Genomic DNA, 27,649 nt, shown 5'->3' with positions numbered 1-27,649 from the left:
AAAATATGATTTGTAAGAGTCAGAGTTTGCTAGGGTGGCTAGAATAAGTCAAATCAATGACAAATGGTATGCAAGTTAGTATAATAAATTTTAGGTCACTGAGAAATTATTCAACAAGCAAAGAAAAAGTCAAACCACAAAATACATTGTTCACACTGATAGTACAGTGAATTCTGTGTGGCTTATTTTTTTCTTGCTACTGAGTGGAAGAAGGGATGGAGTGACATCAAAGCAGTGTGAATCTGGGAGCTGATGCTCTTTTTCTGGGTTGTAGCTAATGGGGAGCAGAGTGTGGTATTAGGACAAGTTCAGGGAGAATTTATATGAATGGTGATTAATTCAGTAAGATAAACCTGTTCATAATCTGAATACTTTATATTGAATTTTAATGGTCATAAATTTAATTTCCCTGTCACAATCTGCTCATTTCCTATTACAAACAAGTTGCAAATGTGAGTAAATTTGGTAACCAAACTTAGAATGCATGTACATAAAACACTAGCAGGCCTCCATGGACACAAACACACCTTTATAAGAAGCTCAGATCTCACCATTTTGCTCACTGTAACAACAGCATATGTCTCATTTTAGTGATCAGTGGAAAAGATCGCTGGAATTTATTGTGAAAAGCCATTTGGGAATGCCTGACAGCTGTGCAGGAAAGAGCTTCACAAATCTTTGTGAGAAGGCTGTCTCAGAGGAAGGGCCATTCTCTTTCAAATTTTTCTTTGTGCCATTTGTTTCAAACATTATTATATGTAGTGTAACTACTGATAAATGAAAAATGAAGCAGTATGTTAAAACTAATAATTTCACACTTAATGAGTACTTTTCTAAAAAAATAATTAGCCTTAAGGAAAAAAAATCTTCATTGACTACAAATCCACAGGCCATAGAGGCCAGGTACTAAAAGACCACAAGATTCTTCAAATGCTTACATTACTGTTTTATCTAATACGGTAATCCAGTAATGATGGTATGGTAATAAGTGAATTAACCTACAAAAGCCATTACGAAACAAATGAGATTATTTAGTATACTACAAGATATCTAAAGGGAGTTAATGTTCTTGAAGGGTCTAATCTCAGAAAGTAACCTGGACAATACGATAATCTAGTTCATGAAACACTGAGAGCTGTGACAGTCTCCCTGCCAGATACTCTCTCAATTCTGTGTAGAAGAAAAACAAAACATAATATATCAGGTTTTCTGTAATATTTTAAACAAAAATAAAATTTAAAAATTAAACTGAAAAAAAAAAAATAAAGTGTGTTTTGGAAATATAATGGCAAAGAAAAATGTGAACAAGTAATTTCAATGTAATTTAAAAATAATGATAATGGTCATAATGAAAATATTAAAATTAATAATGATTATAAAAAAAATAATATATCAGGTTAGGGCAGATTAAAAAAACTGCTACAAATTCATTTTCTTACATCCCTTTGTTATTTAAGAACTAACAGAATCTTTTGTCTAGATGAAGGTAACAGTCTTTTTAAAGTAGGTCATTAAAAATAAACTAAGCAGTAGAGAAAATTCAGACAAGCCCTTGATATTTTAAACTTCAACAAAGGAGTAAGATTTGACTACCCTCTAGTGGAAGTTCAAGAGAATTCAATAAATACTTCTCAAACATTTCAGTAGTTTCATGATGACATACACTATGGTAATTACACAGAGTGAGAAAGTGTATAGAATCTGGATGACAATATTCCATTTACCTTTTGAATGCACAGAGGACTACACTGTTCATCACATTTCATGCTGTGGTTTTGCCTTCTACACTATTTTGCAGGATAAGCTAAATTGCATAACATCCATCCAAGCAGTCTATCAACGAACAATGGATTTGTAAATTTGTAAAGGCTGGAGAAACTCCCACTAGAATGTCATCATCTTGATGGCAGGTGCCCAGGCTTATTCACTGTTGTATCCCCAGAGCCTACAAACAGCACAAGGCACCCAGCAGACACCTAATATAAACTGGGCACTGTGCTGAGTGCTTTACATCTGTCATTCAACTCTACAAATACCTATGAGGCAGCTACTCTCATCCTCATTCTGCAGATGAAGAAACTAAAGCTTGGAGCAGTTAAGAAACCTGCATGGCGTCTCACAGAAACAAGTTGTGGGATCGGGATTCAAACCTAGATCTGCGAGTTAGTTCGTAGTCCTTATTTTCCAGTTCCCAGCATACCTTTATCTTTTCTTTCTTTTTTTTTTTTAAGGATAAGCTTTATATTACACAAGCTTTTGTAAGCTAGATGGATCACACTCCATTAAAAAAAAGCACCAAACACAAATGGATTATCCATTCTTACTTAACAATTCCTGAGGGATTAAGTAATCAAGTGTTATATTTAAGCCATAGGATAATGCAGCTAAAGCATCATCAAAGGTCCAAATTCCTCACATCATATAAAGCCTTTGCTCTTTAATAAGAGCAGACTCTCTAGAGAAAAGAGCAAGACTAAAAGAGTTCAGAAGCCTGGCAAATGGAGGGACTGACTGGATTTGGTATTAGATACAACAATGAGAAGGTAAAAATTCAAAGAAGTTAAGGGAATCCTGCGACTAAACATAGGTCAGTTACTATTTTCTTCCAAGTTATTTTTATTTTTTATTATGGCTTGACTATTTAAGTCTTGTAATATTATATCAAGGTATTCACTGATAAGAGATATATTGAAACTACCAAAAATAATTCAGTATTTGAGTGAAGATTTAAAACACTAAGTGCTTCTAATACCTAAGAATGATGCATAAGTTTATTAAAATGAATTCATAAACTACAATGATATGGATATATATTTATACAACCTACCCCATCAAATTGGGCTTAAAAATATTTTCCTTCTGTAAAGAACATCAGCGCTAATTCCAATAAGCTTACGTTGCTTATCTAAAAGTCACATTTCAAAACACCTCTCTATCAGCTTATTCTAGGTCAACAAATACTAGGCTTCTTGAATTCCAGTTTTGACTTGCTATTTTCTACGATCATTCATTACAAAATATCAAGCAAAAAGCAGCTATAGATTAAAACACAAAGGTAGCATGTATTTCAAATGCCAATGATATTCAGATTGGCAATAAATATAAAAACCAACCATTTAGATTTTAGAGTTATCTTCTAAGAAAACTGAATTAACTCTCCAAAAAGAGCTCTAATAGGTTAGACACAGACTAGAAAAAAAAATGGTTTAAATTATTTGGAAGTGATTAGCTGTCCAGAATAGTATGGAGAATCTTTTAGCTTTAATTTGCCATTGGTGGTCAATGTCTTCGGATTAACAAAGAGAGAATTTAAGTGAGCATTTGGGAAGCCGACCCTGTCCATTTAAGAAGCCAAGATGCAGTTTCTAAAGAGGAAGGACATATATTACTAAATATCAAACTTTTTTCAAGATATTAGAATCCTAATTGAGAATGAAAATACAATATATTCTATTTTAAGAAAGATGTATATAAACTGCATTTCCTAAGCAGAATTAACTATGAAAATAATTAGAATTGTGGCAAACGCATTTAATCAACAGAGTGGTATGAAAGAACATCTCTAAACAGAATTTAGTCTACGCTGGCAAAAAAAAAGAAAAAGAAAAAAAGAGGGGAGGTTATCATAGAAGAATATCTGTGCAAAGAGATATACAACCAGCGAAGAGCAAACAACTCAAGGAGATGCAGGAACATAAGGTCAAAGAAAGTGGCTGAAAGGAAAATGCAAAGTATCTTGGACGCTATTTTTCCATCAGTTAGTTATCAAAGGCTTGAGAAGGATTGTGCCTACACCCGTGAGAGAAGAAAAATGCAGAGGGAAACCATGGCTATTTCACATTTCTCCTAAGACCCAGGATATCTTTTCCATGCCCTGCCTTCAGAAATAACAAATCATCGACACCAGAAAAAACTGTAACAGCCAGGGCTTTATGAATACAGTTCCTGGGGCCTACTGACAGCTGTCATCCTAACTGCCACATTCCCCAGAGGGACATCATCACTGTGGTTGGGATTCTGGATCCATATTTTATGTAACCCAGAGCAAGTCACAACCTCTCCAAGACTTATTTTCCTTATCTGTAAAGTGGGATAATAAAACTAATTTTGTAGGGTTCATAGGAGGATTAAAGATTATGTTTTGTAAAGCACCTAATGATCTATGACATATTGTAGGTGTTATAATATTAGCTACTGTTATCAGCAAGAGCATTCCAAATACTATTCAGGTAACTTTATTCACATAGAAAAAAACTGTTTTAGGATTTGTTAATTACGCATTTTGTAAATCATTTTTGTTTTGCTTTAAAAAAAAAAAAAGGTGATACTGAAAAACAGGAAGAGGTGATGGGGTATTCTTACCCATAAGACTGGATCAGATTATTAGCTCAGAAAGTTTATCTCCTGTGCAGACAGCTCCTAACCTTTACTAAGATCTCAAGTGTGGTTAGAAAATAGTAAGCCACAATATTACCCTAAGATGTGGCACTGTCAAACATAAAAGTTAATTTTTCTAAATATAAACTCAAGAAACAAAGAATATCAGCATAATTCATTGCTATAAAAAACACGAAAAAACCCAAAACTTCCACAAGGTACAAATTTAGCCCAACAGGTACCATCCTTTAACCAGATTTGTTTGATCTCTTTTCAGTTTGAAGAGGGAAAAAAGCATACTGCAAGACATGACACTCTAAGCAGACCTAATTTTAAAAATAACAACGTCCAGAGTATATACTATAGTCAGGACAAAGTCACTCTAATCCCTTTTATTTTCTATATTTATATTTTTAAACAGAGACCTAATGTCACAAAGAAAAACCTAAGTCACTTTAAGAATAAAAAAAAAATTATAATTATGTTTCCTGAGCTGAACTGAGCCAGAAAAAGTTATTGTTATATTTTAGAAACTATTCCTACACTTTAAATCATTTTCTCTCTAATCCTCAATCAGAATATGAAATTAACTAGAATTTACCACTTTCCAAAAAATCCTGTTAACAAAGAATTTAATGTATTCTTAGAAAGTTTTGAAATTATACCAAGTCTGGTCCAAATTATTTTCATTCCTAAAGGTAATGTACATATGTGAACATAAAACTTACTCAGATTTGCTGTCACAGATTCTAAATCTGCTATCAAACCTGGAAGCTGCTGGAGCTGCTCCTGTAACTCTATTAGGCTCGTCTTCTTTTTTTCCCAGTGTGCTGAAAGCATAACCACCTCGCTATCCACCAGCTGCAACACAGAAGAGGAAGGGTAAAAAGTAAAATCAGATTTTGAGCACAAAGAAATCGTGGTCAGCATAATGAGAATTGGTCAACGTTATCTTTAAAACCCCCTCTACTGAATGACTGTAAGTGACAGGATACTCAAAAGGAGACTGAAGTTGTTTTCTTTCTTAGGAAACAATCAACTTAATATTCAGTACAGAAAACCTCAAATTACTGCTTGTCTCAGTGCACGTTAACTGATAAAAGAGAAAGTTCAGAAATGACCCTAGAAATTGCTTCTAAGTATACCCTATTTTTAAGCAAACCCCATGTTTAAAAATCCAAATCTAGAAAAATAAAACAAAAAACTACCACTAACAACTGAAATGAAAACAAACAAAAACAACCCAAAACGTAATTACTAGGTAATTATTTGCTTTACAAAAGGAATTCTTTTAACAGAAAAGTCCCCTACTGCATTTAGAATATACTATGATTCAGTGTACATTTAACAGGAACACTTATTGTATAAGGTAAATGGTACTTGTATACGAAGAAATTATTGAGGCAACTGATCAATTCCAGGAAAAGAAAAAAAGGATTTATGTTAACAAAGAAGTAATTCAGATGTAAAGGATTCCTAATAGCAGGGTGGTGAAATACTAGACTAGCCTAAAATAATTCTAACTTCCTTTCTTGAAGACTGTGAAGAAAATGACGGACATCAGTTTCTCCCAGACAATTTTGTTTTGGTCTTAACATGGTGGGAGGTGAAGGAGCCTAGAATAAGATTTAGAAGGAGCGAGGAGAGGTCATCTTTTGCAAACATCACAATGATAAGCAAGAATTGTGAAAGATACCCACAAATTAGTACAATAAATATAAAGATGGAAAAATTCATTATGTAACAAAAAAATGCATTTGAATTTTATCTGTAAATCAGAGTTCACAGTTAAGTTACAGTAAAAAAAAAAAAAGACAATTTACACATCTGAAGATTAAGTCTTCACAAGTTGAAACATGAACACAACTGATTCTTACTGAATCTCACTAAAGAAAGAACTTTAGAGGAATAAAAATATCAAAATAAGATGTAAAACTATTTGTATATAGTGTGATTGTTTGTTTCTACATTTTAATAGTCTAGGAATTTCACAACATTGAAACAGAAGAACTAAGCTACAATAAAGAGGTCAGAAAGCTGCCTGCTTTTCTCCCCCTGTCCCCAGCTCCCCAACCTCCTCATTGTTTATCAGCCTACACTGGAGGAATAACCACATCATCTCCCACATTCAAGTCAACTGAGCTGGGAGGGTGATGCCAAGCTTTATTCAAGCGGCATTTCTCATAAATTTTGTATACTTAAAAATGCCTATTGCCTGCTGGCTTTAAAATAATCCCTAAGAGTAGTTTCAAAAATATTGAGCAGTCTTCATAGACAAGCAGTGATGCAATCATCAGGAAACTAAGGCTTGAAACAAAAATCTGTGTTCGTAAAATTCATTTAAAATAGTCAGTAAGCCCTGGCCAGGTAGTTCAGTTGGTTAGAGTGTTGTCCTGATATGCCAAGGTTGTAGGTTTGATGTCCAGTCAGGGTACATACAAAAATCAAACAATGAATACACAAATAAGTGGAACAAATTGATCTCTCTCCCTCTCTTTCTGAAAGCAATCAATAAAAATTTAAAAAATGAAAGTCAACAAACTTCTATAGATCATCCACTATCTGCCAAGCATTGTTTTTAGACGCTAAAGATACAATGGTGAACAAAACAGGAAAATAAAAAACCCTGCCCTCTTTGGTGCTTATATTCTGGTAGCAGTTCTCGCAAATTCTCTTAGCTTCAGTATTAAGCTCTAAAAAAGAAAAAATAAGTCCTCTACCACAGGGTTGATCTGAGGATAAATAATATATTTTTCCTGATACACGATGTATCTTTTAAAAAGCCTGTTAAATCACCCTGGCCAGGTGGCTCAGTTGGTTGGAGTGTTGCCTATACACTGAGAAGTTGCATATTCGATTCCAGGTCAGAGCACACACCTAGGTTGCAGGTTCGATGCCTGCTTGGAGCGCACACCGGAGGCAACTGATTGATGTTTCTCTTTCACATTTATATCTCTCTCACTTCCCCTCTCAAAAAAAAAAAAAAAAGCCTGTTAATCTAGTAACTTGAAAAACCTCAAGTAAATAATTTTTAGGTATTAGCCATTTCTTACTGAAAATTAAAATGCAACATTTAAATATTAAACTTAATTAGTCTAGATCAAGCCTTCCACAAAATTAAAATTATATCCTAAACATAAAATATAGAAGTATAAAAAAAGAATATATCAGAATATAGTAAAATATCACTTTCATTTAAGAGTAGGTGGTTGATGGCTTTTCAGAAATCATTATTAATAATTATATGATAACACTAAAATATTGAGCATTTTCTATGTGCCAGGCCCTGTGCTAAGCAATTTACATGTATTATCTCATTTAAATCACATAACCTTATAAACTAAGTACTGTATTATGACCACCTTTGTTTTACAAATGAAGAAACTGAGGCATAGTCTATATCCAACAGTGCAATATTTAAAGTCCTTTGTAGGTCTAAATCTTACTCTGGTTCTGGTAACTCTCAAACTTTTGGCAATATATTAGTGTGTTTGCTAATTTTTTGTGGAAGTGGTGGTAAGAAATTAACCTGTAGGAATTTTGACAGGCCTAGGTTTACGAAGTTTTATCCATGTAGAACTGTTCTTTGTATCTGATGGGTGTCAAGAAACATTCACCTGTGGCCCTTTCACTTATTAATGTAGTGGTTCCATGATCATGCAGGAAGTATAAATTAGAGCCCCACACTCATGTGAGGCCAAGACCATGGTAACAAATCCAAAAAGGAGACTACATTTATTTCAAGTCGTCATAAAGACAGACAGGTTTCCTTGTTGCCTCCTTTTGCCAACAGGAAGCTTTTCTTTTTTTCCTAGCATAACCTTTTACTGAGGGATGTAGCCATTTCAAAGATCCAAGAGCTTTATGCAGGAGTCAGATTCAGTTCCCCACAGACAAAGTCTCCTATCCCCATAAATCTCTAAAGCTTTTGTTTTAGTATTTGACCCCAGCTTCCAAGCTTTTTTTTTTTAGCCACTCTGATTTTAGTTCCCCTTTCGTTTTTTGGCATGTTATAACCTCCCTCAATTTTTGTGAGCTTAATGCATTAAATTTTTTAAAAAAATCTTTCCATCATTTGAGTGTTTTATATCCATAGGACTTTTCAAAGTACCTAGTCTACCTTATGGCCAAAAACCTACATCCCCCCCTTTTCAGTAATTTCTCAGAAAATCACTAATGACTAAATTTCATATGTATTACTCTGTTCTACGTAACTATTACAACTTCATTAATTTAGGTAAGTGGTAAAGGAAGTCAGTCTAAATTAATTTAAAGTCAGAATCACAAAAGTGTTTTTAGAAAGAAATGTTTGATTGACATTAATAGCAAAGAGTATTTTGATCGTCACTAATAAAGCTCTAAGTACATGTACCAAATAATTTTAATTACAAGTCACTTACATTCATTATATACTCTATACATAGGCCTAGAGAATAGTTTGATCTTCTAAGTGAATTAAGGCTGATCCCCAGCCCTGAAAATTTTATACTTATTTGCTAAGCAAATTTAGTGATTTTAGGTAGACTAAGCAAAATTAAGCTTCTGTCCAAATGATAATTCTTAAATAATGGGTAAAAAGAAATTACACCTTATAATTTACATATACATATGCAAAGGCATCAGACTCAAATTCAAAGCATTGTACCTAGATGAACCAAATATTTATCTGTGACTTGAGAATAAAAGTCAAAGTCTCTCAGTCTAACTAAGCTAACTGACTGAGATACTATGAAAATGTGCCTTAGTTAGGGAGTTTCATAATCAACTGTTAAATTCAATTTCAGACATCCTGCAAAACATTTTAATCCAAATACAAATTTAATGTCTTAAAAGCTAGCATATACCACAGTATAAGATTAGCCAATAATTTTTTACCTCTCCAGCACTTGCACATTCCTTGGCTCTTCTGTGAAGTGCAGCCCATGTATCTTCATACCTAAAAAAAGCAAAAAAAAAAAAAATTCAGAATGCAAAAAATAATTTAAAAGTTTACTGTTTTAAAACATTTAAAAAATACTATTTAAAGATGAGCCTGGAACATCCTATGGTGTCTGAAAAGAAAAGCTCAAAAAATAATTAGTGTATGTAACAAAAACACAGAGGTCAACTTGAAAGAGCTTCCAATGGCCAAATCTGGGAGAATTTGAGCAACACAATAAGTAATAGTAGTAACAGTTTATAACTCAAAGAATTAAACAAACATCCATGAGTTCACAGTAATTTAAATAATTAATTAAAAGATAATAAAGTCAATGAAACCCAAATTTGATTATTCAAAAAGATTAACAAAATTAAACCTTTATATAGACTAAGAAAATAAAAAACTCTAAATTAGAAACAAAAAGGGAGACATTATCAATTCTACAGAAATAAAAAGGATGAGAGTACTACAGATCATTGTATGCCAACAAATTGGGTAACCTAGATGAAATGAACAAATTCCTAGAAATGCAAAATCTACCAAGACTGGATTCCAAAGAAACAGAAAATATGAATAGACCCATCACTAGTAAGGAGACTGGATCAGTAATCAAAAACCTCCCTCCTAAACAACGATGCATCAAAAGAAATTAAGGATAAATAAAAAAGTTACATTGAAACAAAAAATGGGAACATAACATACCAAAATGTATGCTGCGAAAGCAGTTCTAAGAGGGAAATTCATAGCAATAAACACCCACATTGAGAAGCAAGAAAGACCTCAAATAAACAACCTAACACTATGCCTTAAGGAACTAGAAAAAGAACAAACTGAGCCAAAGTTAGCAGAAAGAAGGAAATAATAAAGAGCAGAGCAGAAATAAAAGAAATAGAGAAAAGATTAAGCAAACTATGAATTTGTTCTTCGAAAAGATAAACGAAATTGATACCTTTTGCCAGACTCACCAAGGAAAAAAAAGAGAGGACCCAAATCTACAAAATTATAAATGAAAAAGGAGATATTTCAACTGACACCACAGAAATACAAAGGGTCATAAGAGGCTAGTATGAACAACATATGCCAACAAACTGGACATAGAAAAAATGGAAAAATTCTTAGAAACATACAAACTATCAAGACTGAGTCAAGGAGAAATAGAAAGTCTGACTAGACCAATTACTAGTAAGGAAATTGAATCAGTAATCAAAAATCTCCCAATGAAGAAAAGTCCAGGACCAAATGGTTTCACTGGTGAATTTTATCAAACATTTAAAACAGAATTAATGTAAGTCCTTCTCGAACTGTTCCAAAAAATATCAAAAAGGAGGAAACATTTTCAAACTAATTTTATGAAGCCAGCATTACCCTAATACCAAAGGCAAAAAAGGACACTATCAGAAAAAAAAAATTACAGACCAGTATCCCTGATGAATATAGATGCAAACATTCTCAATAAAATACTAGCAAACCAAATTAAGCAGCACATCAAAAGGATCATTCTCCATCATCAAATGGGATTTATACCTAGGATGCAAGGATGGTTCAACATCCACAAGTTAATTAGTATGATATATCACATTAAGGAAATGAAAGAAGAAAATCATATGATCATCTCAATAGACACAAAGAAAACATCTGACAAAATTCAACATCTGTTCGTAATAAAAACTCTTAACAAATTGGGTATAGAGAGAATGTATCTCAACCTAATGACCATACAAGATAAGCCCCTAGCTAACATCATATTCAATGGTGAAAGGTTGAGAGCTTTTCTTCTCTGATCAGGAACAAGTGTAGAGTGCTCACTCTCACCATTCACACCAATTAGAATATCTATAAAACAAACGAACAAACAAACAAAAACTCCCCCAAAATAAGTTTTGGTGAGGATGTGAGGAAAAGGGAACCGTTGTGCACTGCTGATGGGAATGTAAAATGGTGCAGCTGCTATGTAAAACAGTGTAACGGTTCTTTACAAAATTAAAAATAGAATTATCATATGATACAGCAATTTCACTTCTAGTACATACCCAAAAAACCTGAAAGCAGATCTGGAGGAGATAGTTGTGTGCCCATGTTCATAGCAGCATTATTCACAACAGCCAAAAGGTGGAAGCAACCCAAGTGTTCTTTAGTGGATGAATGCATAGGCAAAATATGGTATACAGTGACACATTACTTAACAATGGTGATTGTTGGGTGATTTTGTCGTTAAGCAAACTGATACAGTGCACTTACACAGACCTATATGTTATAGCTCACTACATATCTAGGCTATATGAGATAGCCTATTGTTCCCAGGCTACACAATCTAGTACAGCATGTTACTGTACTAAATACTGCAGGCAACTGTAATGCAGTGGTATTTGTGTATCTACACATATCTAAACATAGAAAAGGTACACTAAAAATATGGTATAAAAGATAAAAGTGGTATACCCATATAGGGCACTTACCATGTATGGAGCTTGCAGGATTGGAAATTGCTCTGGGTGAGTGAGTGGTGAGAGAGTGTGAAGGCCTAGGACACTACTGTCCACTACTGTAGACTTTACAAACACTGTTGCACAAGCCCTCCCAGAGTTTCTTTCTAACAGGGTCAGAAACAGAACATCGAAGCTATCAATGCATGCTGCTCCATGGTCAGGGATCTGGGCTGGACTGATTGGAAATATGGAGAAACAGGGTGGGCAAGGCACAGATCACCACAACAGTGACTGTCAAGAGGGAGTGAAAGGTGGCCTGAGATCAATAAGAATAATAAATCAAGATGCAGAGATAAAGGAACATAGGGGATTGTCATGGCAATACTGCATGTAGGAGCAGTGGTCAGGTTAAGGAATTCTGTGGTATTCATTTAAAAAGGCGGAGAATTTGATATGGAGAGAGCATAAAACTAAGGACTCAGTATTTTGAACTTGGAAATTTGTTTCTGGTACCATTGACCCTATTTGGCACAAATGGTGCTCTCTGGCATTGAACTGATAGAAGAAATTAAATTTTTATTTGCTTTACAGCATTACAACCTGAAAATAGTTCCAAAGTATAGGAACAAGTTGGCTCTACACTACCACAGAAAGCTTTACTAAAGTGGCAGTGGCACTCAGTACTGGCATACCTCAGACACACTGCGGGTTCAGTTCCAGACCATCGCAATAAAGTGAGTTGTAGTCTTTTCTCTAGTGGAGGGTCTTGCCTTCAATTTGTAAAAAATACAACATCTGTGAAGTGTAACAAAATGAAGCACAATAAAGCAAGGTCTACCTGTACCTGTTATGGTACCTCCTGTGGACCTGTGTCCTTGTACAAGATCTTAGGTCCTTAACAAAGAATTTACAACAATGTCCTCTGAAGACCATCATGCTAGATCTGGGAGGGCTGTAGTACCCTCTGAATATGTAGCACTGGGGGAACAGACTTCTCTGTGCTGAAACAGGTCAGTGGCTGACTGACTGGGATGTAATCTGTGAACTCAAAATTGAAGTTCTGTGAATGAGAGGAAATCTGTTGCCAAGCTCCACACACACTGCTCCCATCAGAGTAAAACAAATTCCTCCTGAACCACATATCCTCCCATTTCTTACAAGAAATTCAGCTTATAATCTAATGAGAGCACTGTATATGCTGTCTGCCATTGACTGAAACATCGTAATGCAGCACAGGACTACATACTTACAATAAAGTATTATTCAGCCTGAAAAAGAAGAAAATTCTAACATAAATGCTACAATGTGGATGAACCTTAAAAACATGCTAAGTGAAATAAGCCGGTGACAAAAAGCAAATATTGTACAATTCCATTTATATGAGGTACCTAAAATACTAATCAAAGTCATAGAAAGAGAAAGGAGAATGACTGCCAGAGGCAGGGGGAAGGGGACAATGGGGAGTTGTCGTTTACTGGGTAGTTTCAGTTTTGCAAGATGAAGAGAGTTTTGGAGACTGGATGCACAACAATGTGAATATACTTAACACTACTGAGTTGTATACTTAACACTACTGAGTTGTACACTTACACTTACATCTTAAAATGTACAATTTAAGATGGTAAATTTTATGTTGTGTATTTTATCACAATTTTTTTATCATTAAAAAGTTACAATTTAGATATCTGCTATTTAAAATGGTTTTTCCTTTACTCAATATTAGTTCTAAAGAGAAAAGACTTTCAGTGCAATGAATGGACACATTATAGACACCTTCCTATGACTGTAAATTTTTCATATTAAGTCCCAAAATGTACTCCATCCTAAACAACTACCACACAAAAGTCCATACCTCTAATATAAATCTTTCAATAAAGTTCTTTCAATTAAATCACTAAATTTAAAAAATAAAGATAAAATGTAAATAGTAAACAGCAGTACACCTCTAATTTTTATTATACCTCCTTTCAGGTTCACTTATGTACTTCACTCAACAAAACCAAGCAGGAAATTAATATCAAATTGAGGACTTTTCATTTTGGAGAAGAAAAAAAATCTCTAGATTTAGCAACAATAAAAACAACATCCACCCACCCCAAAAAAATGAGAAAAGAGAAAGCAAAACGTAAGTGTAGATGATTGGGTCGTTATAAATGCAGATAAAGAACCATACCTTCTACTGCATATAACAACATACTAAAAACATATTTATTTTTAAGTTTTATTGAAGTAATTTGCATAGAATTCACTGTCTTAAAGTGTACAATTCAGTAGTTTTAATATATACACAAAGTTGGGCAACTGTCACTGCTAATTCCAGAATATTTTCATCCCCCCCCCCCCCGCAAAAGACCATATGCACTGTTACACATATGCAGTTATTACACATTCCCCTCTCTCCAACAAACCTTGGCAATCACATATATACTTTCTGTCTCTACGGATTCACCTATTCTGGACACTTCATATAAATGGAATCATACAATATGTGGGCTCTTTTGTGTTGGTTTCTTTAACTTCACATATTTTTAAGTTTTATCCACACTGTACCATGTATCAGTACTTCATTCCTTTTTGTGGTTGAATAATATTCCATTGTATGAACATACCACATTTTGTTTATCCACTCATCAACTGCTTCTCCTTTCTGGCTATTATAAATAATACTGCTTTATGAATAATACTGCTGTACACATTTGTGTACAAATTTTTATGTAGACATAAGATTTTAATTTTCTTGGTGTGAAATTACTGGGTCACATGGTAAGTTTATGTTTAACTTCTTGAGGAACTACCAAACTGTTTTCCACAATGGCTGTACCATTTTACATTACCACAGGCAATGCAAAATATTTCTAATTTCTCCATATCCTCAACGCTTGTTACTGTCTGCCTTTTTTATTACAGCCATTCTAGTGGGTGTGAAGTGTTATTTTTGTGGTTTTTATTTACATTTCCCTGGTGACTAATGATGTTGAGCATCTTTTCATGCACTTATTGGCCATCTGTATATCTTCCTCAGGGAAATGTCTATTTAGATTCTTTGCCTATTTCTTCATTGGGCTGTATTTTTATTGTTGAGTTATAAAACTTCTTTATATACTCTAGATGCAAGTCCTTCATCAGGTATATGATTTGAAAGTATTTTTTTCCATTCTGTAGATTGCTGTTTCCCTTTCTTGATGGTATTCTTTGAGGTACAGAAGTTTTTTATTTCTTTTTTTTTTTTTTTCAATTTCTTTTTTTTTTTTTTTAAATATATCTTTATTGACTTCAGGGAGAGGAAAGGAGAGGGAGAGAGAGATAGAAACATCAATGATGAGAGAGTCATTGATTGGCTGCAGCCCACAACCCGGGCATGTGCCCTGACCAGGAATCGAACCCTGATCGCCTGGATCCTAGGTCGACGCTCAACCGCTGAGCCACGCCCGGCCGGGCAGAAGTTTTTTATTTCTATAAAGTCCAACTGATCTATTTTTTCTTTTGTTACTTACGCTAAGAAAACTATATCTATAAAACCGCGAAGAAATAATATAAAATTAAGAATCGAAGTAAGAAAATTACTGAGGACTCAAATTCAGAATCAACTTTCCTGTGACAAAGAAACCATAAGAATAATACATACACATAATAAAGAATTGACTAGTCGATACAATTTGATCAATCTTCTCAAAGTCTTAATGGCTTTGTATTAATCAGTGAAAAGTAAAAGCCCCTCTCAAAAATGAATAAATAATTTCCAAACACCATGTTCAGATAAAATTTAGCTGTTCTAAGGTTTCTATCTACAAAATTATAAAATATTTTTAGAAAATAAAATAGAAGCATAATCTTGTTATTTAAATGAAAACACTTACCTGCTAAGTAATTCTAGTCCAGCAGAGTACTTTGGCAAATATGAAACAGTCCTGCCAAAAAAAAACCACTTATTTTATTAAAATTATTTCTGATTTAGGCCAAGTTTACTTTTTAAATTTTATTTTAAAATACGTTTTTATTGATTTTTAGAGAGAGAGGAAGGGTGAGGGATAGCGAGAGAAAAACATCGATGAGAGAGAAACATCATGGATCAGCTGCCTGCTGTACGCCCCCCACTGGGTATCGAGCCTGCAACCCAGGCATGTGCCCTGATGGAAAATCGAACTATGACTTCTTGGTTCCTAGGTCAGTGCTCAATCACTGAGCCACACTGGCCGGGCAAGATTTAGGGCAACTTAAATAAAAAGTTACATATAAGAATTTTGACATTGTCAATTGTGAAATATTTTAAAATCACTAATAACTCACCTAAACTTTTAGAGAAATGTATTGCTTTATTTCAAAGTTAATACGCAATAATATACTGTCAAAAATTACTTTGCCCTACAGATTATTTTCAGCACATAATAATACAATCAACATTTTAATGTAATGCAAAATAAGAATTTTTTTAAAAAAGCTCATCCTCTCTAGGTTGAATGTGAAACTTGGTCATGTGCTTTATTAAAAAATGACACCAGTGTTTTCATACAAAACAGGTAACAGGGCTAAAGATGCTTGCTTGCCAGGTTCTCTTCCATTATTAATTTGCTTCTTTATAATGCAGGGCTTTTAATTTCATCTTAGTATGAAAATAAAAATGATTTATTGTGATTGAAAAATAGTCATTGATTGTCAGAGTAAAACAATTACACTTCACCATTTTTTGAACCATTTTACAATTTTATAAAAAAATTTTCCAGTTACAAAATTTAGAAAGAAACAATAAATTGTTTTGTAGTCAGGGGCACTCAATAGATATAAAACCCATTAAAATAATCATACCATTATGACTATAACCAAAAGTTGGATGAAATTTAAGTCACAGTAAATTAAATCTTAACATAAGCTTACCTTGGTTTGCTTTTTCCTTTAGCTTCTCTTGACTTGTCACTTAAAGTCTTCAGCCTATGATTCAAAAAACATAAAATATTCTTAGAGCTCAAGAAATTTTTTCAATAGTGAATTTCACAGCTGTTCATATTTTGGGTCAGATAAGCTAATTTTTTAGCAAGAATTATGCACTTCTACAGAAAAAAATATTTGTAAAAACAGTGTTTACTATATGTTAGATATCACAAATGAAATATCTGTAGTATTTTATGTAGTATATAATACAAACATATAGTCTTTATTATATATGAAAAACTACAAATGGAAAATCTGTAGCAAACATTTTTATAGTTTTTTCTTGTCCCAAATTCTCTCTTTAGAAACAATTCCTAAGTGTGATCGGACCAGAGAAACCTCATTTATCTGGCATCATTAGAAAAAGAAGTCCACATAGGTGAACTTGGTAGGTTTAACGAAGATAACTAAGCAGCACATTTTATTAAGTAAATACTATGCCAGGCACTCAAATTTCTTTAAGAACCAACATTTGGTGAAATTTTAGCTGTTTTTAAAAAGCTTTCTAAAATGTATTACAAAACTCATTAAATACTCTATTTAACATTTTCTGTTCAATTCCAAGTCATTAGCATGACTACCACTGACTGTATTTTGCAGCAGAACAGTACTCTCTTCACGTTTCCAAGCTAGGAATGCCTCTTCATTTACCAGCTTGATATCAATCTACACTAGATTTTTGAGTTTGTTTAGGATCCTGTGTCTATTTTTTTTTTTAATTTAAGTTTTCTATCTCCACCATTGGCCATCTGTTTATCAACTATCACTTACTGCTTCTGTGAGCTACTTAACTATACAGCTTCTCCCCCTTCTACTTGCTTTAAATGATTGGGCTGGAAAACAGATAAATGGGCCAGAAATTCATATATGAAATGAAATAGGCTTTTCTATATATAAAATATAGTTTATAAACTTTGTATAATTTATTTCATTTCACTGGCCCATTGTTACCTTCTTTTGGCTGTGGACCCTGCACTATATTATTGAGGTTGCCAAAAAGCAAATGCTAAATTATGATATAATCTCATATGAAATAGTATTGCTGTGCATGCTCTTCTTGATTACTTCAACAAATATTCATTTCTAAATAGTCAGAAGCATAGGCCACAGTACCACTGCTAGCCCCTATACAGTCTTTGTAAAAATAGAAATTAAGTGCTCCTTCCTCAAGATACTTTACTGCCATCAGCCAGAAACTATCCTAATATATAAGCTGACTCTCATACAAAAGTCCCAATCCTGTGTTGTGCAGTGTATAACCTGCACAAATATATATGCAAACCCTGACACAGGATTCCATCTTTTTTGTCAAAAATGCCTGGCTAAACACCAGAAGGGAACTTCTGATCAAATGACTAATGAATTGTAATGCCAATTTCATACAAAGATTTTTATATTACTCTATATTCTTTTCAAAAATAAAAACATTGATGAGATTGATTTATCTAATCTCTTTACTACAAACTAATTTGTATATCTCTCTCCAAATGAGTCTAGGAAATTGTATTTAAAAAGTCTAACCTGTCCTAAAGAAACAATAAAAACTTGCATACTGACTTTGGAAACTAGTAAGTCTGATTTAAAGCATGTTAAGCAACAACTAGGGAAAGGTATTTTGATAGCTACGCTCTACTATTTCCACGCCCAAATGTGAGAAAGACACTTGGTTGTGACACCCTAGATAGGATTAGCCTAGTCAGTCATACACAGCAGTGCATTACATTCAAAATTATTTTAGTATTATTTTTAGTGATTCAGGAAAATTCCATATAGTTAGCCGTTACAAGGACTTTGAAAGGGAACTGCTAAGATCCTCTTTGGTCCACTCTTATGTGATCTCACAAATATTTAGATTGGTATTTCAAATATTTATTTCTAACCTTTTAGAACCAAGTCAGACAGAGAAAGACAATACCTCATGATTTCACTTATATGTGGAGTTTAAAAAAATCAAATCAAAGAAACAAACAAAATGAAACAAAATAAGACTCATAGAAACAAAAAACTGATGGTTGCCAGAAGGGAGGGAGAATGGGTGATAAAAGTGAAGGGGAATATAGTCAATAATAGTGTGATAACTTTACACAGTTGGTTACTCGACAGATAATTACTGGACTTAGTGTGGTGAGCACATCGTAAGATAACATAAATGTCGAATCACTGTTATGCACCTGAAACTAGTAATATTGTATGTCAAATATACTTTAATAAAAAAATGAAGTAGTGCAAGTCTGTCAGGTAAAACATAAGAACATTGGAAAACAGTTGAGCAGACTGGCTACTTTGGCAGTACAAAATCATCTATCTATCTATCTATCTATCTATCTATCTATCTATCTATCATCTATCTATCTATCTATCTATCTATCTATCTATCTATCTATCTATCTATCTATCTATCTATCATCTATATCATCTACCTATCTACTTATATCTATAATAAAAGAGAGAACAAACCAAAAGTCTGATTTGAGAATATTGCATGAAGAAATGAGAAATAATCATCACTGCCGTTGCTATTTCTTTTACTTTTGGTAAAATCAAATCATTTCCTATAAACTGAACGTGCTAATATTTTCTGAAAGTAATTCATATTGAATGTCACATCTTTTCTTCACTTGCACTTTTATAAAATGCTTATATTGCATTATTGTTCAATTTGCTGCATAATGTTAACCATTAATCCCAGTCATGTTAATATTTTAGATATCTTTAAAAGTACAGAACTTTGAATTACTATGTAACGTTAGGATTCAATAAAGATCGCTTTAAAAAATAAAATAAACTTTTAATCTCTCATTTGTAATATATCAACATTGGGGATTCTCCTTCTCCGCCCCTCAAAAATAAAAAAAAATTAAAAAAGAAAAAAAGAAAAAAATTAGTTGGGAACAACAGAGAAAGAGGGCATGTCACAGGGAGTTGAAAATAAAATCCTTGACGGGATCAATGAGAACTTTCCCATGTGGCTCCTTAAAAACCATCTGCTTTAAAAATTGGTCTTTAACCAAATGTAATGTGTGGAACTTATCTGATCTGGATTTGAACAAGTCAACTGTAAAAAGACATTTCTAAGAACCAGGAAATCTGATTATGGACTCGATAACTGATAATATCAAAGAATTAGTGTTCATTTTGTTACGTACGATACTGGCATTGCATTTATGAAATATTTGTATTTTTTTAGAAATGCAAACTGATGCATGAGAGGTATAATAAACAAGTCTGAGATTTACTTTACAAATAAGGGGAGAAACAAAGCAAATAGTTGACAATTGTTGAATCTCAACAATGGACATATGGGGGTTCACTGTGTTATTCTATTTTTGTGTGTGTTTGAAACTTTGTAAAAAATTTTTTTTAACAAAAACAGTCTTTTAGATATTCATTTTTTCTCATCGCACCTTTTCCATATAAATTGTCAATGTGCGAAAATTCAGAATAGAAACTGTTGGAAAAAACAAAGTACCTAGAAGGGAATGGGAAACAGTCAATAAGGTTCAGGAGAGAAAAAATAAAGGATTAAAATGATTCTTATTTTAAGATGAAAAAAATTTAAGGTCAGACATATTTAACAAGCAGCAAAAAAGTCCTTTCTGAAATACATTCTAGAGCCAAAATTCAACTGAAAATAGCTTACCATTTTTATTTTGGGATAACTCTACTTAAGTTTCTCACAGTGATCCTGTGCTGAACACAACCCACTAATAAAGTCTATTTAATGTAACACAATGTCATGACACTCTGAGAAGGAAATACTGGTCTAGGTATAATACTCCAGTTTTCTCAAACATAAAATGATAATATTATACTGACCATAATGATTCGCTATAAGAATTAAATAAACTTCCAAATATTACTCAGGCAGCATTCTGTAAACTAAAGAGCTAATTAACATAAAAAGGACCATCATCAAGAAAAGTAGGAAACTATTACATTACTGGGCCAAGGTGAAATAAAATAGAGGTCCTCCCACGCACCAGTTCCTATAAAAGGCTTCTCCACTGTTCCTAATCTTCCTAATACCATATATTCCCAGGAAGACATAGGTGTTGCTGTGCAAGTATATTAATCTATAGACCTAAGTGAGCCACCTGGCAATTATTTTCTACCAAAAGCAACTAATGCACTCTTTTGAGTTCAAAACACTAAACCTTAAATTCATCATAACGTTTCAATAATTTATTTTTAGTTTGTTCCAAAGACTTAAACTTAATTTGACACCAGCACATTTATTTCTTCAAGCTTTATAGAAAATACTAATATGGAAGCATCTAGTAAGAAATGGAGGTGATTAGCCCTGGCCAGTTTGGCTCAGTGGTTACAGAATCAGGCCACAGGCTCCCAGTTCAACTCCTAGTCAAGGGCACGTACCTCGGGTGCAGGTTCAATCCCAGGCCCAGTCCAGGCTTGTGCGGGAGACAACCAATCCATGTATGTGTGTGTCTCTCTCTCCCCCTCCCTTCCACTCTCTAAAAATCAATGGAAAAAAATATCCCTGGGTGAGGATTATTAAAAAAAAAAAAAAAAAGGAAGTGATTAGCAAAACTGCTTAGACAAAAATTTAAAAAGAAGTAGATAAACAGAATGATACATAGAGCACTACAATGACTAATGAACAGAAAATGTGCTAATGGCACAGAGCGACCTTGATGGCATTCTATTTACTTGCCCCTCAATTTCCTACCCATCCAATCTCAGCTATCATAAAAGGTGAGGTTGATTGCTTTAAAACACCACAAAATATATTTATTAGCATATTTTGTCATTTAGGTTCAATTCCTTTAATCATGTTCATGTCTCCATTATTTTGACTTTAAATTCTGTTTATGAATACAAATTTAATCTACCATAATTTCCCATTAATATTCAGGTTGTTTTTTTTAAAAAAAAAGTCAGGGAAACACAAAAACATTAATCACACTTAAAAGTGCATAGGACCTCCTATGCTCTGAACCCTGAGAGATTCACACAAAAGCTGAATAGACTCAGGAAAGGGAGAGAAATTTAGATTACATCCTAATTAATCCCAAAGATACCATCTGAGTTCTGACCTCTTCCTGCATGTTTCTTGAATTTCCAACTGACTTTTGGATGTCAGCTGTTAAGTTACCCCACACTAAATTCACTGTCAACTGCTCCTTCTCTCTTAAAATTATTTTTAAATTCTTTTATGTTGGTAAATGACATCACTTATTTAAGATACTCCAAAATTGACACCCTCAATTTCTCCACCTTTTTCACTTCCTACATCTTACTATTCACAAGTTTGACCACAGCCTGTCATGCCCATTCCTTCCTTTAAATTTCTACCAGCACTACCTTACCCTCTCTCACCTGACCCATAATGACAGTCTCCTAAATAATCTCCCTGTTCCTCATAGCTAGTCCTCCCATCACACTGCCTCCCAAATTATCCTTCCAGAAATCTAGATAGGCTCATGCTGTGCTCCCCTCCACAAAAACCTTCAAAAGATTCAGTCAACCTAAAAATAAGCCAGGACCTCCCTATATAAAGTAGCAATCACCCCATTCCCAATCCCCCTTAACCTGCTTTATTTTTAGTGACAGTACATATGACCATCTAGATTCTTGTCTCCTGCCGCTAGAATGAGCGCAGGGATGTTATTTGCTGTCTGGTGTGTTCTCTGCTATATCCCTAGCTCCTAGAAAAGCACCTGACACTGAGAAAGAAGTCAATCAATATTTGATAAATGAATTACCTTAGCAAAGCATTAAAGATCCTCTATTATCAGTCATTAAACTTCCTTTCCAGTTTTATCTCCCACAACTGCTTCCAGCTCTGAAAGGCTCTTACCCAAATTTATCACAATCCTTCCTCATTCAACAAGGCTCCATTTAGAAGCCACCTCTTCCTTGTAGCCTTCTGCAAATGCACCTGAACTAAAGACTCTTTCCTCTGGGCTCACATACCACATCACTTGTATCTTTAACATTCAGTTCCCTCTTCTTTGCTTTACATTATCACCAGTCTAGGACATCCAGAGGGCAGAAACCTTGCAGTCAATTTTGCAGCACCAGGGTGTAGCTCAATAAATAGACACTGCTTAGCAAAGGCTATGCAAAACTGAGTACGTGACCTCTTAAATCTTTTTGGAAAAAAATGAACAAAGCTTCTATGAAAAAGTACTGTTTGAGTGCCTAGCCTAGGGCCTGGCACTTGGAAGGAACTTAGTAAATATCTACTAGATCAAGTTGAATACTGAGATAGCTTTCTGCTTATTAAAAAGGTGAATAGCCCTGGCCAGTGTGACTCAGTTCGTTAGGCACTGTCCCATGCACTAAAGGGTTGCTAGTTCAATTCCTGGTCAAGGCACATGTCCCGGTTTTGGGCTGGATCCCCAGTGCGGGTGGGGAAGGGGGACATGCAGGAGGAAGTCAATTGATGTTTCACTCTCTCATTGATGGTTCTCTTTCTCCCTCTCTGTTCCTCTCTCTCTAAAAAATCCAATTTTAACAAATCTTTTTAAAAAATAAAAAAAATAAAAAATAAAAAGTTAACTAGTCCTGGAAAGGACATTTCAGGCAAAACTTCACCATTTTACCAAACTGCAAATCAGATGAATAGATTCTCTCCTTAGAGCAAGTTTTAATACTATAGGAGGGGAGAAGAGAGAATGAGCATACTGGGCAGGGGTGGGGGTCTGGGCAGAGGAGGCTTTGAGGGTAAAATACCCATGGTATTGGTTGCAACTAGTAATAAATAACATGTTTCTATCCCTATCCACAAGAACCCAGAGCATTACAAATGGGAAACGCCAGCCAGTGACAGGCAGCTGTAAACCATAAGTAAATCTGATTTTCAGTTCCCTGAAGGGTTTTGCACGCCTGAATGTTTCAATCTTGAGGCCGCTGGTCATAACCACTCCAAAGGCAAAATCAAAGGCCAGAATGGGCTGCAGGAGCCTAAGGGGCTGAGTCTACTGTCACGCTATGGAGGAGGGACAGTGCTGCCACCATTCTGCCTGCAACAGCTGCCCCTATGTGCACAAAACCACTTACAAGGTAACAAATCAGAAGTATCCAAAGCTGAAAGAAGTGGATGATATGCTTGGTGGAGCAGCTGCCTGTGAGAACACTGACTCTACAGCAGAGCCATGTCCCAAATGTGAACCTTGTGTCAATTTCATGCAGCTTCAGACCTGCTCTGCAGATGAGCCAATGACCACCTTCTACAAGTGCTGCAATGCTCAGTGTGGACACCGCTGGAGGGACTAGGGCCAGGCTGGCCCAGCTGCCTCAGTGTCTGTTTAGCTTATTTCCCAGAATGGATTCCCAGCTGGGAGTAAGCACTTGTGTCCTGAGGGTCTTTGCTGGTGTGGTGGAATGCTAACCTTTTTAGGGTTGCTGGCCAGGGTGTCAGGAAATGGAGAGCCCATCTGCCAAGCAGTGGATGAATTCATTAATGTCCAGGGCGATTTTCTGTGTGGGAAGGATTATTCACAACTAAGTATACTCTGTTTAAGGTCCTCCTGTTCATTCATCTTTTACATTTATTGGGCAGTTAACATTCTTTTATCATCCACCAACACTCTTAAATATTTATATTGTTTGCAAAACTAGTAAAGTAAAACTTATTAATTTAATACATTAGTTGTTCCTAAATATTTAACTGTAAACTTATTTAATCAAAATTTATTCTGACTATTTAATTAAAATGAAAAGTTTATTAAAAAAATTAATATTGAAAAAATTTAATATTGAAAAAGTTTACTATTGAAGGCCAGGATGGACTGAAGAATGCACTTCAGTATATCTAAACGTTTCCCTCAGAGCTCAAGCCAGTCCCTAAAAAGCACATGTTCTACGTGAACTCTCCAAAAGACTCCAACAGCTCATAGTTAAATTCAAATCAAGACTCAAGTGAGGGGAAGAGTGAGGTCCAGAACCAATCCCCTCAATCCCGTGGCCTTTAGGCTAGCTAGCCACCCACTTATGCCAGAGAGGGACATAACTTCTAGGTTTGTCTCAAATTTTGACATGTTATTATGAATAAAAATTTACAAAAAAGGTAACAAGTCCATGAACAACCTATAGTCCCCCGCACGCCACCAGCAATCTCTACACTGCCCTTAACTGATGATCTTCAGCTGCATTCTTTCTAAGTTTGAATGGAAGGTAGAAATTCATGGTATTCATTGGATATGCTTTCATCACTAGTGTGACATTGTCTTGTGAGAATAAAGAATAATCTTATTTACTTAAAAAAGAAAAGTTAATTTTCCTCCATTTAAGCCCATTATATGTTATCAGAAATGGAAAATGAGCACTGAGATAAGGCTGCTGCTCTTGGTGACTGAAGCAACACTGGCCACACTGAAGCATCTCAGAAAAGCACCAGGCCTCCCAATTCTACTGATTGGTTCCCTGGGGCAACCTGAACACCTGAAGTTAGTTTCCAATTATTTGAGCTGCTCTGGCTTCTTTGGGCATTAATACCAAGTGGTCTAAAGGAATGCCAGGTCCAATTTGATAATTTGGGGAAGAACCATGTCACTTTCATCTTTGAATTCCTCTGTGCGTCCTGCAATATACACATGTGCTGTGTTTAATTTCATCTTTTCTCAGCAAGGCAAAATATTCAGTTCTGTAAAACAGGTTAATCTCAAGCTAAATATGTAAAGTGTTTACCATAATAAACTTCTAGGTTTGTCTCAATTTTGACATAATGTTATTATGAATAAAAATTGGTGTTTTTTTTCTTGGTGAGAATTGCACAGGAATTTGAGGACCTGACAAAAGTGAACATCAGAGTTTAGAGTTTCCAGTCAACTGGAAGACAGATATTACTTGGAGGTGAGTTATTTCTCTGGCAGGCAGTACAGTGGTTTGGCAGCTGAAAGTGACCTATATAAGAAGAAAGCCAACAAAGGGCCTATACTGAAAGACAGTCCTCTCAGGATGTCTAATCCCAAACTGGTCCCGCTCCATGACATCTTTCAAAAAGTCAGTTTCCATGCAGTTCTAATCAGATCCCCTCAAACCTCTCCCTAAAGTCAGTTTATCCAGCTCCCCCAGGGTGATTTTGGTCCAGGTAAGTTCAACTTTCTTAAGCAAAGGTCAGGTGCATAAATGGGTTCTGAGGTAACCATACCACCTGGAAAGTTACAGTAACTATCAGAAGATGGACTGTTATTCCATCAAGGAATTCCTTGAAGTCATGATAACGGGTGTACCATGCTCATGCTACAAGTAGACCATTCCAGCATCATTCCGAAATTTTTCAATACAATAATTTACATTCTGAAAAGAAGTTACTATTTGAATTTAAAGAGGAAAAATCCAAACACACCATCAAAGAATGACTCCTAGAGCATCTGTAATTAATATTAACACCAAAACTACCGAAAAGGCTTTATATGTACTAAGCGCTCAACTTTTTGCCAGGTTGTTACCACTCAGCACACAAAAGGCAAACAATATGCTAAACATTTTTGTCCAATAAGATAAAATTTTAGCTACCATCTTTCTCATTAGAAATTTAAAATAGCATTTTCAAGATGCCCTCATTATTCAGAGCATTCTCCAAAGGATTTGTGAGCTAAAGGTGACAGATCCTTTATAAAGGTGACAACCTTTCTAAAGTAATGGAAAAATTAAAATGAATTAAGCACTAAGTAATAACAACGGGGAGATAGAGTAATAACAACAGTGACACGTTTTACATGTTAATTCATTAATCCTCACGATAACCCTTTACCCCCGTGGTAGGGTCGTGGAAGCTGAGTACCTTGCAGAAGTATGCTTTCTTACGTGACAGAGCTGAGAACCTGTGATTCCCAGCCTTAGCCGCACAATGGAATCACCTGGGGACCTTTAAAACTCCATTCTCGGTCTAATTTAATTGGCATGAGCTGTGACCCAGGCATCATCAGGATTGTTGAAGGTGCCCAGCTGATTCCAAGCAAAGGCTGGGAAGTGATCTGTTTTTGCTCCTAACCCTTAGGCATTCGTTGCATTGCTGCAGTTCTGTTGTTTCTCTTGCCCGAGAGTTTCTTCGCGGAGGCGCTAAAACCAGGGCAAAGGGAGAGAAACCAAAAGGGGAAGAAGCTGCGGCAAGCCTTCCAGGGCTGGAGGCGCGCGGAGACCTGAGACCCACGCAGACCTCGGGCCGCGGCCGGGAAAGCGGCGGCGCCCGCACCCGGGGGAGCGGCGGTCCCACTCCAGTCGGGGCCTCAGCGGCGCCGAGGCCCGGCGGGCAGGTGTCCCGGCGGAGTTCGCGAGGGCCCGTGGGGGCGGGGCCCCGGTCCCGCGGGGAGGCGCGCCCCTCTCACGCGACGCCCCCCCTCGGGCCCGCGGATGCGGCCGGGAGGGGTCCCGCGTATCCCCAGAGCCCCCCGGCCCCCGCGGCTCGAGTCAGAGCCAGCCCGCTGGGACCTAAGTTACTTTGTGCGGCCGGGCCGACGCCAGAAAGTTCGTTACTTTTCTCCGTGAGGTGGGGAGGGGAGGCACGGGACCGGGCTGCGGGGAGGGGAGGGAGACGGCGTCCCGGGCGGATACCCAGCCCCTCGTCGGGCACAGGCCCCCCGCTCCCTTTCCGTCCCCGCCGAATACCCACCCGGAGGTGAAATCCTGCTGCACGCTCAGCAGCCGCTCCCGCAGGGTCTCCAGCATCGCCGCGGCCGCCGCGTCTCCTCCCTCAGGTCTCCGGCCGCCGCCGCCGCCCTCGGCCCGGCGCACCTGTCGCCCGCGCGGGACGCGCCCTCGCCGCCCGCCCCGCCCCCTCCCGGCCTGGCCCCCGCCGCAGCCCCTTCCGCGTTTCGGCCCCGCTCGCGCGCCCTCGCCCCGCCCCCGCCCTGCCCGCGCAGCCGCAGTGGGCGCGCCCGGCCTGGGCTGCGGGAAAGGGGCGGCGCTTCCCTACCCCGGAGAGCGCGTCTCGGATGCCCTTCTCCCTCCCAACCCGGGCTCTCTCGTTTGTTTTTTTTTTCCCTCTTTAAAATGGAAATGGTATCTAGGAAGAATGCTTTAAGTCAAGGGC

General features: G+C 36.1%; 1 protein-coding gene across 3 annotated transcripts in view; it reads right to left on the bottom strand.

The window, feature by feature from the left end:
- The window catches only part of DTNBP1 (dystrobrevin binding protein 1), a 92,896-nt gene extending 65,510 nt beyond the window's left edge, over window positions 1-27,386 (bottom strand). Inside the window, exons 1-5 of one of the 3 annotated variants that reach the window (XM_081144437.1) lie at window positions 27,230-27,386; window positions 16,597-16,650; window positions 15,582-15,632; window positions 9,253-9,313; window positions 5,106-5,238 (exon numbers count right to left, since the gene is read on the bottom strand). In XM_081144437.1, the coding sequence (XP_081000563.1) occupies window positions 5,106-5,238; window positions 9,253-9,313; window positions 15,582-15,632; window positions 16,597-16,650; window positions 27,230-27,285 (355 nt within the window). In that variant the 5' untranslated portion in view covers window positions 27,286-27,386. Of the gene's footprint in view, window positions 1-5,105; window positions 5,239-9,252; window positions 9,314-15,581; window positions 15,633-16,596; window positions 16,651-24,005; window positions 24,025-27,229 lie in introns of those variants that run through there. The other 2 variants (XM_081144438.1, XM_081144436.1) reach the window with 2 other exon arrangements.
- Between the last annotated feature and the right edge of the window lie 263 nt (window positions 27,387-27,649).

This window comes from Miniopterus schreibersii (assembly GCF_964146895.1).
Source record: "Miniopterus schreibersii genome assembly, chromosome: 8".
NCBI lineage: Eukaryota > Metazoa > Chordata > Mammalia > Chiroptera > Miniopteridae > Miniopterus > Miniopterus schreibersii.
This window is presented reverse-complemented; position numbering and strand designations above follow the sequence as displayed.